Below are 15,064 nucleotides of genomic sequence, written 5' to 3'. Positions count from 1 at the left end.
TGATTTGGATGATGTCACCCGGTCCACTCGTACACAGACTGATATGCGGTTTGCCCTGATAGCCGGAGAGCCATAATACTCCTGGCTCGGGTATCTGTCTCTTTAGGGTTCGGTAGCCGGACCTTAGGTTCGGTGTTGTTGACGTAGTTTCTTCAAGTCCCCAAAGTCTACTAAGTCTGAAGCCGGGACTTAGTGAGACTTTTGTCTTCTTGTGGTGATGGTCACTCACTTGGAGCATGATGTGGCACATCCTTAAGTGCCACCCGCATGTGACCGTAGACTTACCCTCTGTGAACGAGTTCTAACCGATGTTTGAAGTGACCCCTAATTAGATGCCCACTTGCACGCCAACTGTTTTCACAACTTTCCCCCTATTTATACTCGCTTTTCCCCTTCACTTTTCACTTTTCACTTCTCACACTTTTACACTCATTACCTTCATGCTTTCTTCAAGACCGTCTTCCGACGACTGTGCTTCAGCTTTACCCTAAATCTTGTTTCAGGTGTGTCCTCTTGTTTTCTTTCTTTAAATCGTGGCGGGAAAAGATTAGATGAGTGCTAGTTTTAAGTCTTGAGCCAGAAACAATTTGAGAAATTCTTAGAGACCTACCAGATTCCAAAATCTTTAAACCCTATCTTACCTGAGCCAAACCGTGCCATATACCCTTCATCGCCGGTTTTGAGAGACCTACCAGATTCCATCCGTGATTATCTACTGGTGCGGATTAGCAACTACCATATATATGTGTCTTGCGTTCATTTCATTAGAATCTTTGGTTTTGAGAGACAAAACTCTGCCAAATTATTTTCGTGGTGCTGTACTTACAAATCAGTAATAGAAAACAACTTTAATTAGTTTGTTCTTGTCTGATCCACTCTCATATTTGGATTCCGCACAAGATACGAGATTTACGCAGTCAACGGTGTAACGGAATCGATCCTAACACGAACTCACAAGTTGGTTCAAATATAATACATTTTCATGTTTTTTTATATACGTGTTCAGTTGTTTTACGTTTTAACATACAGACAAACACATATATGTATATATAGTGTGAGTTTCATTGGGGAACACTAAAAAAGTGGGAACCGATGAACACTCTTAAAAATTCAACTTAACATTTAAATTTCGACGATTTTCCTTATTAATACATGTAGAAGCATTTTTAATAAAAAAATCAAAACCTAAAAATATAAAAAAAAATGTGTAAAAAACTGTTAAAAAAGGCTAAAACTTTTTTTTTACAAAAAATATTTTTTATTGGAATAGTTGTCACACCCCAACCGATGGCGGAATCATCGGGGCGCGGCACTGAGCGAAACAGATTGTCCAGAAGTTTCCACAACAACTATTATTACAAATTCAGTTAAATGATACACGTCCCATACCGTATCCCAAATAAATAAACAAGTTATCATAGAAAGCAACTAGGTAAATAATTCCGTTCCGACAACTCAGATTCAATTATTACAAACCAAATGAATAAAGTACTGCTTGAAGTCATTAAGACTTATCCGGACAAGATCTACAGACAGCTAATGCCATAGACCCCTGATCGGACAACTCCAACGGCTCCATGGCAATTGTTTATTTGCTTCTAGAGACCCCTAGGTAGACCACTACCTATAGCTATTCATTGGCCTCTAGAGCTTTATTCTAGCCTCGCTCCCCTAGCAAGAATGCATCTTAAACACCTGTCACATACGTTAAAATAAAGTCAATACATATAATGTAAAGGTGAGCACACAAGTTTGATAATAGCATATAGAGTTTGAATAGTTTACGCATAACCAGGCACGTACACAGAGGAAAACGATGCATGTTAATTATCGACATGGGACCATCGGTACCAACGACTGCGGGTTGACCGTCCGAGACGGTTTGCAATACATGATTACCACCGTAATCCATGCAAGTAATTGTCCTTAACAACCCCCGTGTGAACGGGTGCTGAGTCCAAACTATAGTACTATGTTGCTAAGGCAGGTAGATAGCACTCCACGTGTAAACATAATAAACAGCATTCATTTAGTCAAATAGCACATGCAATCGGTTAGCGTTCAAATAGTTTGTGTTTAATTGTGGTTTGATAGGTAACGTATGTAACACCCAAAAGTGCTAAAAAGCAAAAAGGGATCGAGTATACTCACAGTGATTGATTGTGGATTGAAGGGAGCACTGAGTGTATGATTAGCCTGAATAGTTCGATAGCATAACGATAAGTAACGCGGAAAATGTAAACAAGTGAAAGTGGATCGAATGGGCTGGTCGATCGAACGGCAGGTTCGATCGAACAGGCTGTTCGATCGGCTGGTAGGTCCGTTTGGACAGTCCTGTTCGATCGGCCGGTAGACTCGATTGGCTGGGCCATTCGAGTGGATTGTTTCTTCCTCTAGTGTGCTTGTGTTTGGGGATTTGAACTTTTGAAGTTTTCGTTGTAGTATATGAGAACACGGAAGTGTTCTTACCTTTCAAGTCGATCGATCGAACGGTTCGTTCGATCGGCTAGCTCACTCGATCGGCTAGGAACTTCGAAAATAGTTCTCAACTGAATGTCACTCGATCGAACGGCCTGTTCGATCGGCTGGCATTCCCTACTACGAACGAGTGGTAAGATCGATTAAGTGTTGAAGCATAGCATCTCATGATCCGAACAGTAATGTTCACCAATCGAGTGGCATATTCGATCAAACACTACTTCGTCAATATTATACCTCAAAAAGTTTGAAAAGTGAGACGCCATGTGCTAGCCGATCGGCTGGCCCGGTCGATCGGCTGGTGTGTCCGATCGGCTGGGCTGTTCGAACAGCCTAGCCGTTCGGCCAGCAAGTCTGACCTGGTCGGCCTTTCGTCTAGTACTTGGCTGTTTGGTTACTTGTCATTATATCGAGGTAGTTTGATAACGAGTTGAACTATGATACCTTCGTTCTTACCCGTCTCTCCGGCTCGGATAGGAATCACCCAAGTCCGTCCGTTGGGCGGTTCGGAACGTCGGCTTAGAGTTTAACCCATTGTCGGTGAACCTCATAGATAGAATCCGAATCTTGACCCTCCTAACTGTTAGAGTGATTAGTTAGCCGGTTCAAGCTCCGTTTCTATCGGTTTGAAGGCATTGAGTGTAAAAGAGTTGAAAGAAAGTTGGGATTCCTTCTTTCAATCCTTCACAACTTGTGGATGTTTAGATCTTTGATAGATCTTAACTTGTTTGTGTGGAAATCGGTTAGATCTAAGCTATTCACAGTTGAATGAGGCCAAAACATGATGTTCTTCAAGAACACCATGATGACATCACCCAAGAACACCTAGATCTTGGTGATTTCACGGTTAGAATCCAAGTTTTGAAAGATAGAAAGGTGTAGAATCAAGTAATGATCAAGAACGTACAAGAATTTAGGTGAAAACTTACCGGGATTGAGAGAAATCTGGGAAAAAGTGAAGAAGAAGGCTGGGTCGGTCAGAGCTTTCCAAAAATAGAAAGTGTGACAATGACAGCCCTATTTATAGGCTCCAAAAGAGGAAAGTGGCAGCCGATCGGCCAGGAGCTCCGATCGAATGGGCTGCTCGATCGGCTGGCAAGATGCTAGCCGATCGGCTGGCCTGTTCGATCAGGATGTCTCCTGTTCGATCCGCGACACACTTTGAGTATTTTGCGACGATTTTTAACGTTTCGATTTCGATGGACGATGATACGAATACGATAGAGTTCCTAGTCAAATTACTTTTAATCCCAACCACTATATCTAACATACAATCTTCCATAAGTCATGTTTCGATGTCGGTTTCGATTGAGTTCGATTGCTTTTCGAGTTTCGATTTGACTTTCGATTGATTTGCTTGAATACCACACCAAACGTATAAATTAGCATGCACAAGTAACACGTAAGGCACACACACACGTATAATAATTACCACAATTCGCATAATTCGAGTCTCGAGTTCGATGATCGTTAGATTGGTTTGATTACTGATTAGTTAACTTTATCGCATTGTTACTTCCTATCGTTCACAGTCGTAGATCGGTTGCATTGATTAAACATTTGATTACTTCGATTCTTGCTAATTACAACACTTACTCCACAGAATACAACTAAAACATAAAATAGACTATCTACAGTCAAAGAAAGTCAAAGTTGACTTGGACTTTGACTTTGACTTTGACATTCGAAAACACGGGGTGTTACAATAGTTTCTACCCATTTTTATAAGAAAAGTGCTGAATTTTAATAAAAAACTGATTTTTAACACATTAAGTTAATTTTATAAGATATATTATTTAACTGTTTTTTAAACATATTTTATATTTTTAGTTTTTTATTTTTTATTAAAAATGTTTCTACAGGTATTTATAAGGAAAAACGTCGAATTTAAAAAAAATGATTTTTAACATATTAAGTTGAATTTTTAATAGTATTCCCCGGTTTCCTATTTTTTTAGTTTCCAAATGAACCCTTCTCAATAATTTTTTTTGAGTAAATTACTTTTGAGTTCGTGTCTTTTAGTGGTTTAAACTAATTAAGTCTAAAATCAAATTTTAATGCTCTCAGTCCCTAAACGTTCGTTATATAACGTTTTGAATCCCTGTGTTTTAGTGGTTTTAAGTCCAAAAACTTTTTTATTTTAGATTGAGTTAATTGCCAAAATCGTCCCTGAGGTTTGGGCACGTTTTTCATTTTCGTCCAAAATGACACTTTTGTACCAAATTGCCCCCAACGTTTGTAATTTTTTTGTCATTTTCATCTAAACCACTAACTTAGTTTGTTTTTTCTGTTAAATTGAGAATATTTAGATGAAACTGACAAATATAAAACCACAGGGACGATTTTGGAAATTTAGATTTCCTCTCAGTCCTCTAACGACTCTAAAAGTGCCCTAATACGACTATCTACCTCTCAGCGCGACAATCTAAGGCAGTTCTAGGTTCTAACTTGGTTTACTAGACACAAATGCAATTAGGGAACTAACGTCGACTTCTCTCAAAATCTAATTTAGCTATATACTGCACCGCGACCTAATAACTAACTCGAGCCTCGGCTACAAGTTAAGCAGAATATTTACTTCTAATTATATTTTAATTACTGTTTCTAAGGCTATCGGCCGATTTACCCAAAGATCACCCGAACCCGCAAGGATGCAAATAATCAACACATATCTATTATGTGAAAGACATCCACTAAAATCTATGTGAAACAGTAAACAATCCACAATCAAAAGTAAATACGCACACGCACCAAATCAGAAAATCTAGAACACGTTACTTTCAAAGTCAATCCATAATCAATTCAATAAAAACCGTTAAAAGATCAAAACATAACTTAAACCATCATCAAATCTAGGTAGTATCTAAAATTTAGCCAAGAATCATGATGCTCAAAACAAACAAAACAAGTTCAAAACAAGAATTCATCGTAGAGTATTGAAAACGCGAAAATAAGGAAAACCGAGAGATAAAACCCGAAAGATCTTCACTCTCACGATCCAAGCTTCAACCGGATGATTCCCGTTCGGCAAAATACTCCAGAATGCTCAAAATCACCTCCGAAATTCGTCCTAGGGTTTCTTGATTCGTATTCAGAGTTTTGTTCAGTTTCTTGGAAATCAAAACATCAAAACCCTAATTTTCCCGGAGATTACAACCCGTCGCGTGACGTCTAGGGGGGTCGCGTGACGCGGCGCCTCCCTTTCTATTTTTTTTATTTTTTAATTCTAATCAGCTTCCAGCTCTTCCCGACGCGCGTACGAATCCCGATTTTCTTCCAAACTGCTCGGTTTTGCTCGTTTTTCAACACTTTAAGCTCCGGGACCTGAAATCAAAGCTTAACGTCAGCAGTATCGCAGTTCTAACCTAAACTAGACTCTAAACGACTGAAAACTGACCGAAATATACACTATAAACATATGTACTTTGCAGTACATCAAACATCCCCACACTTACTCTTTTTTCGTCCCCGAAAAAGAATTATGCAACGGAATCAGAGATAAATATTCACTTGGGTCGAAAATTATAGGTATAATTAATTAAAACCAAGGCTTGCGTTAGCTGCGATTGCAAATATACTTTATCCACTTTAAACCCGAATCCAATCCTAAACCCTTATCATGTGATTTTAATTTAAGTGCGGTCAATCCACCTAGGGTCTCACACTAGAATCAACAGTCCACCTACTCCCGCCTCAAGCTTATAGGACTAAAAGAACGATCATTTGACCAATTCCCAACCGTCTTATATCAAAACCAAGAGAGTTTACAATCAAACTTTTTTTTTCCATTTTTTTTCTCTCGCTTTTTTTTTCCATTCATGAGACTAGACGGTGCTTTCCCTAGCCAAGAGGCAATCCGGCTGTACAGTCGTTATCTCCAACCACAGATTACTTAGGTTTCGGTACTTATTTATTTATTCTTTTTTTTTAGCACGGTCGATTTCACACACCCTAGAGGTAATTCGGCTGTAGAGTCGCTATCCCCAACCACAAACTACATAGGAATGCATTACTTTCATGTAGTTTTTAGCCCACTTTTTATTCTATTTTTTATGATAAAAAACTCTAACGGTTTTAACTTATAACGGTGCCCCTTATACTGTTATTGGCGGTTTTAGTTTCCCATATCTCCCAGGCGAAAACCCACTAGCGGACCGACAATTAAGGTATATTAGCTCAAAGGGACTTAAAACCAACACCGGGCCTATCCACATATCCCTAACTAGACGCAAGCTCGATTTATTTAAATCTCATATTATTATTATTCGAGCCCAAGCAATAAAGTTGTGGGGAATGTGATTGTGGTGATTTAGCAAGAAGAACAGAGTGATTTGGTGAAGAAATGAGTGTTTTATGGTGATTTTAGTCAAATTCGCGTTCTAGGGTTTGGAAAAGGGGAAAAGGAAGCAAATGCAGCGACGGGTTCAAGTTAAACGATTTGAAAAGGGTCAATAGGGCGTCGCGTGACGCGTTGGGTACCCTTGGGGGCCTCGCGTAGCGCGGCGAGGTCAAAAGTAATTGTTTTTGAACCTTAAGCCCTCGCGTGACGCGAAGGGCCTAGGCATCGCGCGAGGGGCTGTTTTTGGCAGAATGTTTCGTCCAAAACTTGCTTCCATGCCTTAGAAAATTTTTTGAAACTTTTCCAACCCATCCAAAACCCTCAAAAATTATTCTAAGTGTCCAAGACACTTACCTGGGACCTCTTTTGTCATGCCTTCTCCGTTCCGTATCGGTGATGAAACCTGCAAAATTCTCAACGACACAAAACAAACACCGAAAAACTACGAAAAAGACGAAAAAATAAGAAATTTACAAACGGTACATACTCTACACGCGAAGCTTTTCGCGCTCACTGATCGGTGAAGGTCGTTGGGTCCTCTAGAGGAATTTCTTCCTCTTCAGTGGTATCAATAGGACCTCCCAAGTAATGTTTCAGTCTATGACCATTTACCTTCCATACACCTTTGTCGACTTCATCGTATAATTCAACCGTGCCGTATGGAAACACTTCTTTCACCACATACAGGCCATTCCATCTCGATTTCAATTTCCCTGCTATTAATTTCAAACGTGAATTGAACAAAAGCACTTTATCACCTACCTTAAACTCTTTCAAACCTCGCAACCGCCTATCATGGAATGCCTTGGTTTTCTCCTTGATACTCCATGATCGTTCATAGGCGGCATCCCTCAATGCTTCCAACTCATGAATTTGGAAGAACCTCCTTCTTGCGGCTTCGGTAAGGTCAAGGTTTACGGTTTTTAATGCCCACAACGCCCTATGCTCTAGCTCTACCGGAAGATGGCAAGCTTTGCCATACACGATCATAAAGGGTGTTGTTCCTAACGGTGTCTTATAGGCGGTACGGAATGCCCACAAAGCGTCGTCGAGCTTTTCCGACCAATCTTTTCTACTTTTTCCTACCGTTTTCTCTAAGATTCTCTTCACCCCTCGGTTAGCATTCTCTACTTGGCCACTAGTTTGCGGGTGGTATGCGGTAGAAAGACGGTGAGTGACACCGTAGCGTGCGAGTGCTTTTTCCATGACGGAATTGCAAAAATGCGTGCCACGGTCACTTATGATAGCTTTAGGGACTCCGAAACGCGTGAATAGCTTCTTAAGGAATCTCACCACCACTCGGGCATCATTGGTGGGCAAAGCTTGAGCTTCAACCCACTTTGAAACGTAATCAATGGCCACGAGGATGTACCTATTCCCACTTGAAGATGGAAAAGGTCCCATGAAGTCAATGCCCCATACGTCAAAGATTTCCAAGACTTGGATGGGATTTTGAAGCATTTCATCCTTGGATGAGATGTTGCAGGTACGTTGGCAACGGTCACAAGTCCTAACAAACTCTACGGCATCTTTAACTACCGTTGGCCAATAAAAACCACTATCAAAAACCTTTTGTGCCGTCACATTCGCTCCGTGATGGCCTCCCGTTAAACCCTCGTGCACATGTCTAAGGATGTCTAAACCATCCTCCTTTGAAACGCATCTCCTAAGCACTCTATCTCCACCTATCCTAAAGAGGTATGGGTCGTCCCAAATATACTTCCTAGCCTCCCTAAGAAGTTTTTTCTTTTGTTGGTAGGACATACCCCTCACAAGATCTCCGGTCGGTAAATAATTTGCCAAGTCCGAGAACCATGGCAAACCCTCTGCCTCGGCACTAACAAAATCTATGGTTTCGTGGGGAAAAGTGTCTCCTATGGAATCCTCACGCACCTCTTCTCTCTTTGGATCCTCTAAACGTGACAAGTGTTCAGCGGCCACGTTTTCCGCTCCCTTTTTATCCTTAATTTCTATGTCGAACTCGGAGAGCAAAAGAATCCATCTAATAAGACGCGGCTTTGCGTCTTTCTTTTGAAACAGAAATCGCAAAGCGGAATGGTCGGTGAACACGGTGGTTTTGGAAAGCACGAGATATGAGCGAAACTTATCAAACGCAAACACTACGGCTAAGAGTTCCTTTTTCCGTCGTGGTATAGTTCTCTTGAGCATCGTTTAGAGTTTTGCTCGCATAGTAGATCGGATGAAAGTGTTTATCGACTCTTTGACCTAAGACCGCACCTACGGCATAATCGCTTGCGTCATACATGAGCTCGAAAGGTAAGCTCCAATTGGGCGAAACAAGTATCGGGGCACTCACGAGTTTTTCCTTCAAGAATTCAAACGCCTTGATGCACTCCTCGTCGAAGACGAAAGGTACATCCTTCTCTAAAAGCCTAGTCATCGGGCGTGTGATTTTGGAAAAATCTTTTATAAAACGCCTATAAAAGCCCACATGACCTAAAAAGCTCCTAACGGACTTGACACTAGTAGGCGGAGGCAATCTACTTATGGTATCTATCTTGGCCCTATCCACCTCTATGCCCTCTCTCGACACCTTGTGTCCTAACACTATCCCCTCCGTCACCATAAAGTGACACTTCTCCCAATTCAACATAAGATTTGTCTCTATGCACCTCTTAAGCATCCTATCAAGATTAGAAAGACATTGGTCGAAAGTGGTGCCATAAACCGAGAAGTCATCCATGAAAACCTCCATGGAAGTCTCAAGCATGTCTTGGAATATGGCAACCATGCATCTTTGGAAAGTTGTCGGAGCGTTGCATAACCCGAAAGGCATGCGGCGATACGCATAAGTGCCGTAAGGGCATGTGAATGTCGTTTTATCTTGATCCTCCGGGGCGATGGGGACCTGAAAATAACCCGAAAATCCATCGAGAAAACAATAAAATTGTTGACCCGCTAGACGCTCCAACATTTGGTCAATGAATGGTAAGGGGAAGTGATCTTTCCGGGTGGCGTCGTTTAACTTTCGATAGTCTATGCATACACGCCAACCGGTAACGGTACGGGAAGGGATTAACTCGTCTTTTCATTCATGATCACCGTCATCCCACCCTTTTTTGGGACGACTTGGGTCGGGCTAACCCATGGTGAATCGGAAATGGGGTAGATCACCCCGGCATCTAACAACTTAAGAACCTCTTTCTTAACAACCTCTTGCATGTTCGGATTTAGGCGCCTTTGAGGTTGCACCACCGGCTTATAGTCATCTTCCATGAGTATCCGGTGGGTACAATAGGCGGGGCTTATGCCCTTGATATCCGAAAGACGCCATGCAATGGCTTCCCTATTCACTCTCAACACCTCTAACAACCTACCCTTCTCTCCCTCCTCTAACTTAGACGAAATAATGACGGGAAACTCGGAACCCTCACCTAAGAAAGCGTACTCTAAGTGGGACAGGAGGACTTTGAGTTCTAAAGGGGTGGGCTTCTCTATAGGTGTACTCTCACTCTCACTCTTAATTTCACTCAATTCTAGCACCTCGGGGACCCACTCGTCCTCGTCTACCTCTTCACTCTCACTCACGACCGCCCCTACCTTCTCAACTACATCCTCTATCCTACTCTCAACTAGGTCGGCTCCACTAATATAGTCAAAGCAATGGTCAACACAAGATAAGAAAGACTCTATGAAATAGACCGAATGACAAGGACTACTAAGATCGTCGGAACCACTAGGGTGTTCCATGGAGCGTGCTATCTCGAAAGTGACCCTCTCCTCGCCGACTTGAAGTGTGATTTTCCCGTCAAAGACATCGATGATGGCCTTGGCGGTACACAAGAATGGGCGTCCTAGAATGATGGGAACCTTTTCGTCGGCTTCCATATCAAGAACGACAAAGTCTACGGGGAAGACGAACTTATCCACTTTGACTAGAAGGTTTTCAATGATGCCACGTGGATACTTAATGGATCTATCGGCTAGCGACAAAGACATGCGTGTAGGTGACAACTCTCCTAGACCTAACCTCTCATACAAAGAATATGGCATTAGGTTTATACTCGCTCCTAGGTCGGCTAGGGCCCTACACTCGGTATCACTCCCAAACAAGCACGGGATGGTAAAAAGGCCCGGATCCGTCAATTTTTCCGGGACCTTGTTCAACACGACGGCGGAACATCCTCCACTAAGGGGGATGTTAGAAACCTCTCCTAACCTATCCTTGCGTTTTAGAAGGTCTTTTAGGAACTTTGCATATTTGGGCATGGATTGGAGAGCTTCTATGAACGGAAGGTTGATCCTAAGTTGCTTAAAGATCTCTAGAAATTTCCCGTACTCTTTGGAATAGGTTTGATTTTTAAGGCGGGAAGGAAACAGAGCACGGGAAATATCAACATTGGGTGATGGGACAACTTGAATGGGTTTCTTTCCTACACTCTTCTCACTCGAAGGCCCCCGGTGTGTGCGGTACTTTCTGGGATTAACCTAGGTTGCACTTTACCGGGCGCCTCCATTTCAATCTCCTTATCTACGGGGTCCTCATCTTCTATCTCAACACTCTCGGGTCTCACTACCTCTCCTAAGGTCCTACCACTACGGGTCGAAATTGCCTTCAAAGAGCCAGAAGGGTTGGGCCTTGTGTTGCCCGAAAATTGACCGAGAGGTCGTTCTTGCAACTGGCGTGCAATATCCCCAACTTGCCTTTGAAGGTCTAAGAAGCTTGAATGATTATTCTTTAGGAGCGTAGCGTGGTCCTCTAAGGTACGTTGGGTAGCCTGATCCTTAACTAATAATTGGGAAAGAAGGTCCTCTATCCTAGACAAACTACCACCCGACCCCTCACTCTTAGGTTGAACCTCTTGGTTTAACCCCTCATCTCTGAACTGCCCCCCTGAACCTGAACTAGCAAATTGACCTGTTTGACCCGACCCCCCACTAGAATAAAAACCTGGCCCCCTACTTTGATATTGACCTGACGGAAAACCAGGGGGGTTACCTGAGGAGCGATAATTGTTAGCACGCCAATTAGAGTTACTATTGTTGAACGGGTTAGTTGGACCCCTATTTTGACCTGCTAAATACTCGACCTGCTCTAGGGTGATGGTTGGGCAATCTATGGTGTCATGTCCCCCTCTACAAACCTCGCATCTATCTACGTTCTTCTTAATTTCTAGCAACTCTTTGGTGATATAGTCAAGCTGAGATATTACCTTTGAGTCTGGAACGACTTGATTCACTCCTCGAGAAGATGAGGAAGTAATCACAGGATTGGAATTCCTGCCGGTAGCACTATGATCTATATCAGCATGAGCGAAGCTCTCAAAGAGGTCGTTGCAGCCAGCCACAGTTTTCTTTCCCATTAGGTGGCCTCCTGCGGATGTCTCGAATCGGGCCTTGCACTCAGGGGTAAGACTATTATACAATTTTTCTACTAAGGCCCAATCCGACAGTCCATGTTGGGAACAACGCGAGAGCAATGTTTGAAACCTCTCCCATGCTAAGTGATAAGGTTCGTCAGGCTCCATTCTGAAGGAATGGATCTGATCTCGAAGGCGGGAGGCCTTCGCAGGTGGGAAATACTTAGCAAGGAAGGCATCTCTAAGTCCAGCCCAGGTGGTGTAAGTACCTGCCGGCTGCGAATCAAGCCAGGTGGCTGCGCGGCCAGCAAGCGAAAAGGGGAAGACTTGGAGATAGCAGGCATCAAGATTCACACCTTCGATGCCGAAGGTGCTACACAGACGGGTGAGACGGTTAATATGTGCTGGCGCGTCCTCATCATCACGACCGTGAAACTGACAAGAGTTGTTAATGGCAGTCATGATGTATGAAGGAATTTGCCAAGACTTATCATTGGTGATTTCAGGTAGGGTGATGGGTGCGTTTGCGGTAAAACCCGCGGTGGAACGCTGGTGGACAGTTTGGTTTTCGGCCATTTGGTGAACTAGTGGTGGACTAGGGTGACGGGAGGGTGGTGGGGAATTATGGGGTGATGACTTCGGGGTGAAGTCGTAGTTCGGTAGTTTAGATGGAAGTGTAGAGTCAGAAAGGGCTGAAGATGAAGTTGGGGGTTTTCGAACCTGAGGGATTGGTGTGGAGAAGGAAGACTTGTCAATTGGTGGCTTCACTGGTCCCTGTGAACGCGTGTGGGGCATGAACTGCAAAACCAAGAATAAAACAAGTAAGTCAACTCCAATAAAAGACTCAAAGAAATACGAAAAAAGATACTAAAACTACTTGGACTCCTACGACTCACAAACACACAAAAAGCACGTAACGATATCAGTTGAAATCCAAACAAAGCAGTTAACGCAATTGCCAAGAGTCCCCGGCAACGGCGCCAAAAACTTGATGTGGAAAAAGTAGTTCAACTAAATAAACTAAATTACCCTAAATTAAGACTCAAGTAATAAAAATCTAGACTCTTTAACCTGACTAAACTACTCACCGGCAAGTGTACCGGTCGACTCTAGCACAGAAAAGTAAGTCCGGATGTCGAACCCACAAGGACTTTAATGAATTACGTTAACGACTAAACTTAGACTAGACACTGACACGACTAAACAAATGTTGTGTTTGGGGGGGGGGTTACTGAAAATCTAAAATTGTGATTAAATTGAAATTAAACTAAGACACAAACGGAAACTAGGGTTTTACTTCAGATGAGATTAAGGACTACCTAGACTTGAATCCAGTTTACCTATGAATGGACTTCTAACGGTTTTATTGTTGTATGGAGCCGGGATCGTTAAATACTAAACCTTAAGGTATTTCAATGCTAAGACTTCCCGACCCTTCTCAGGAAGAAACCTAGGAAACCCTACAAGGCTGTTATGATTACCGACTGTTAGATTTCCTCTCAGTCCTCTAACGACTCTAAAAGTGCCCTAATACGACTATCTACCTCTCAGCGCGACAATCTAAGGCAGTTCTAGGTTCTAACTTGGTTTACTAGACACAAATGCAATTAGGGAACTAACGTCGACTTCTCTCAAAATCTAATTTAGCTATATACTGCACCGCGACCTAATAACTAACTCGAGCCTCTCAGCGACAAGTTAAGCAGAATATTTACTTCTAATTATATTTTAATTACTGTTTCTAAGGCTATCGGCCGATTTACCCAAAGATCACCCGAACCCGCAAGGATGCAAATAATCAACACAGATCTATTATGTGAAAGACATCCACCAAAATCTATGTGAAACAGTAAACACTCCACAATCAAAAGTAAATACGCACACGCACCAAATCAGAAAATCTAGAAGACGTTACTTTCAAAGTCAATCCACAATCAATTCAATAAAAACCGTTAAAAGATCCAAACATAACTTAAACCATCATCAAATCTAGGTAGTATCTAAAATTTAGCCAAGAATCATGATGTTCAAAACAAACAAAACAAGTTCAAAACAAGAATTCATCGTAGAGTATTGAAAACGCGAAAATAAGGAAAACCGGGAGATAAAACCCGAAAGATCTTCACTCTCACGATCCAAGCTTCAACCGGATGATTCCCGTTCGGCAAAATACTCCAGAATGCTCAAAACCACCTCCGAAATTCGTCCTAGGGTTTCTTGATTCGTATTCAGAGTTTTGTTCAGTTTCTTGGAAATCAAAACATCAAAACCCTAATTTTCCCGGAGATTACAACCCGTCGCGTGACGTCTAGGGGGGGGGGGGTCGCGTGACGCGGCGCCTCCCTTTCTATTTTTTTTATTTTTTAATTCTAATCAGCTTCCAGCTCTTCCCGACGCGCGTACGAATCCCGATTTTCTTCCAAACTGCTCGGTTTTGCTCGTTTTTCAACACTTTAAGCTCCGGGACCTGAAATCAAAGCTTAACATCAGCAGTATCGCAGTTCTAACCTAAACTAGACTCTAAACGACTGAAAACTGACCGAAATATACACTATAAACATATGTACTTTGCAGTACATCATTGACCTTTTTCAATAAGGTCACCAACATTTTAGTTTTATAAAATTTAGAGGTTTAAGTAGGTTTTATTTTTATAAAACTGATCTATATAAAAAATTAGAAATTAATTTTTGTCTTAATTTATAAACATCTTTCGCCTTAATAGAAAAATTAACTTAGTGGTTGGATGAAAATTTATAAAAATTATGTGATAAAGCTATTGTTTTTTTCATATAAAAATTGCATATATATATATTCTTTTTTATTATATATGTAACAAAATTAATTAAATAAAAGAAATTTAAAAGAGTTTGAATAAATTGCCAAAATCGTCCCTGTGGTTTTATATTTGCAAGTTTCATCCAAA

General features: G+C 41.8%; 1 protein-coding gene across 1 annotated transcript; it reads right to left on the bottom strand.

Moving 5' to 3' along the window:
• Positions 1–7,327: 7,327 nt before the first annotated feature.
• LOC110873887 lies at positions 7,328–8,023 on the bottom strand. The gene has a single exon (XM_022122944.1). The coding sequence runs from the start codon at positions 8,021–8,023 to the stop codon at positions 7,328–7,330; it is 696 nt and encodes a 231-aa protein (XP_021978636.1).
• Between the last annotated feature and the right edge of the window lie 7,041 nt (positions 8,024–15,064).

The sequence above is a fragment of the Helianthus annuus genome, chromosome 1, assembly GCF_002127325.2.
Source record: "Helianthus annuus cultivar XRQ/B chromosome 1, HanXRQr2.0-SUNRISE, whole genome shotgun sequence".
Lineage (NCBI taxonomy): Eukaryota > Viridiplantae > Streptophyta > Magnoliopsida > Asterales > Asteraceae > Helianthus > Helianthus annuus.
The sequence above is the reverse complement of the archived record's forward strand: the minus strand, read 5'-3'. Positions and strand labels throughout refer to the sequence as shown.

Excerpts from the sequence above, each read along its gene's own strand:
- LOC110873887 (XM_022122944.1), bottom strand. The coding sequence starts at position 8,023 with ATGGAAAAAGCACTCGCACGCTACGGTGTCACTCACCGTCTTTCTACC.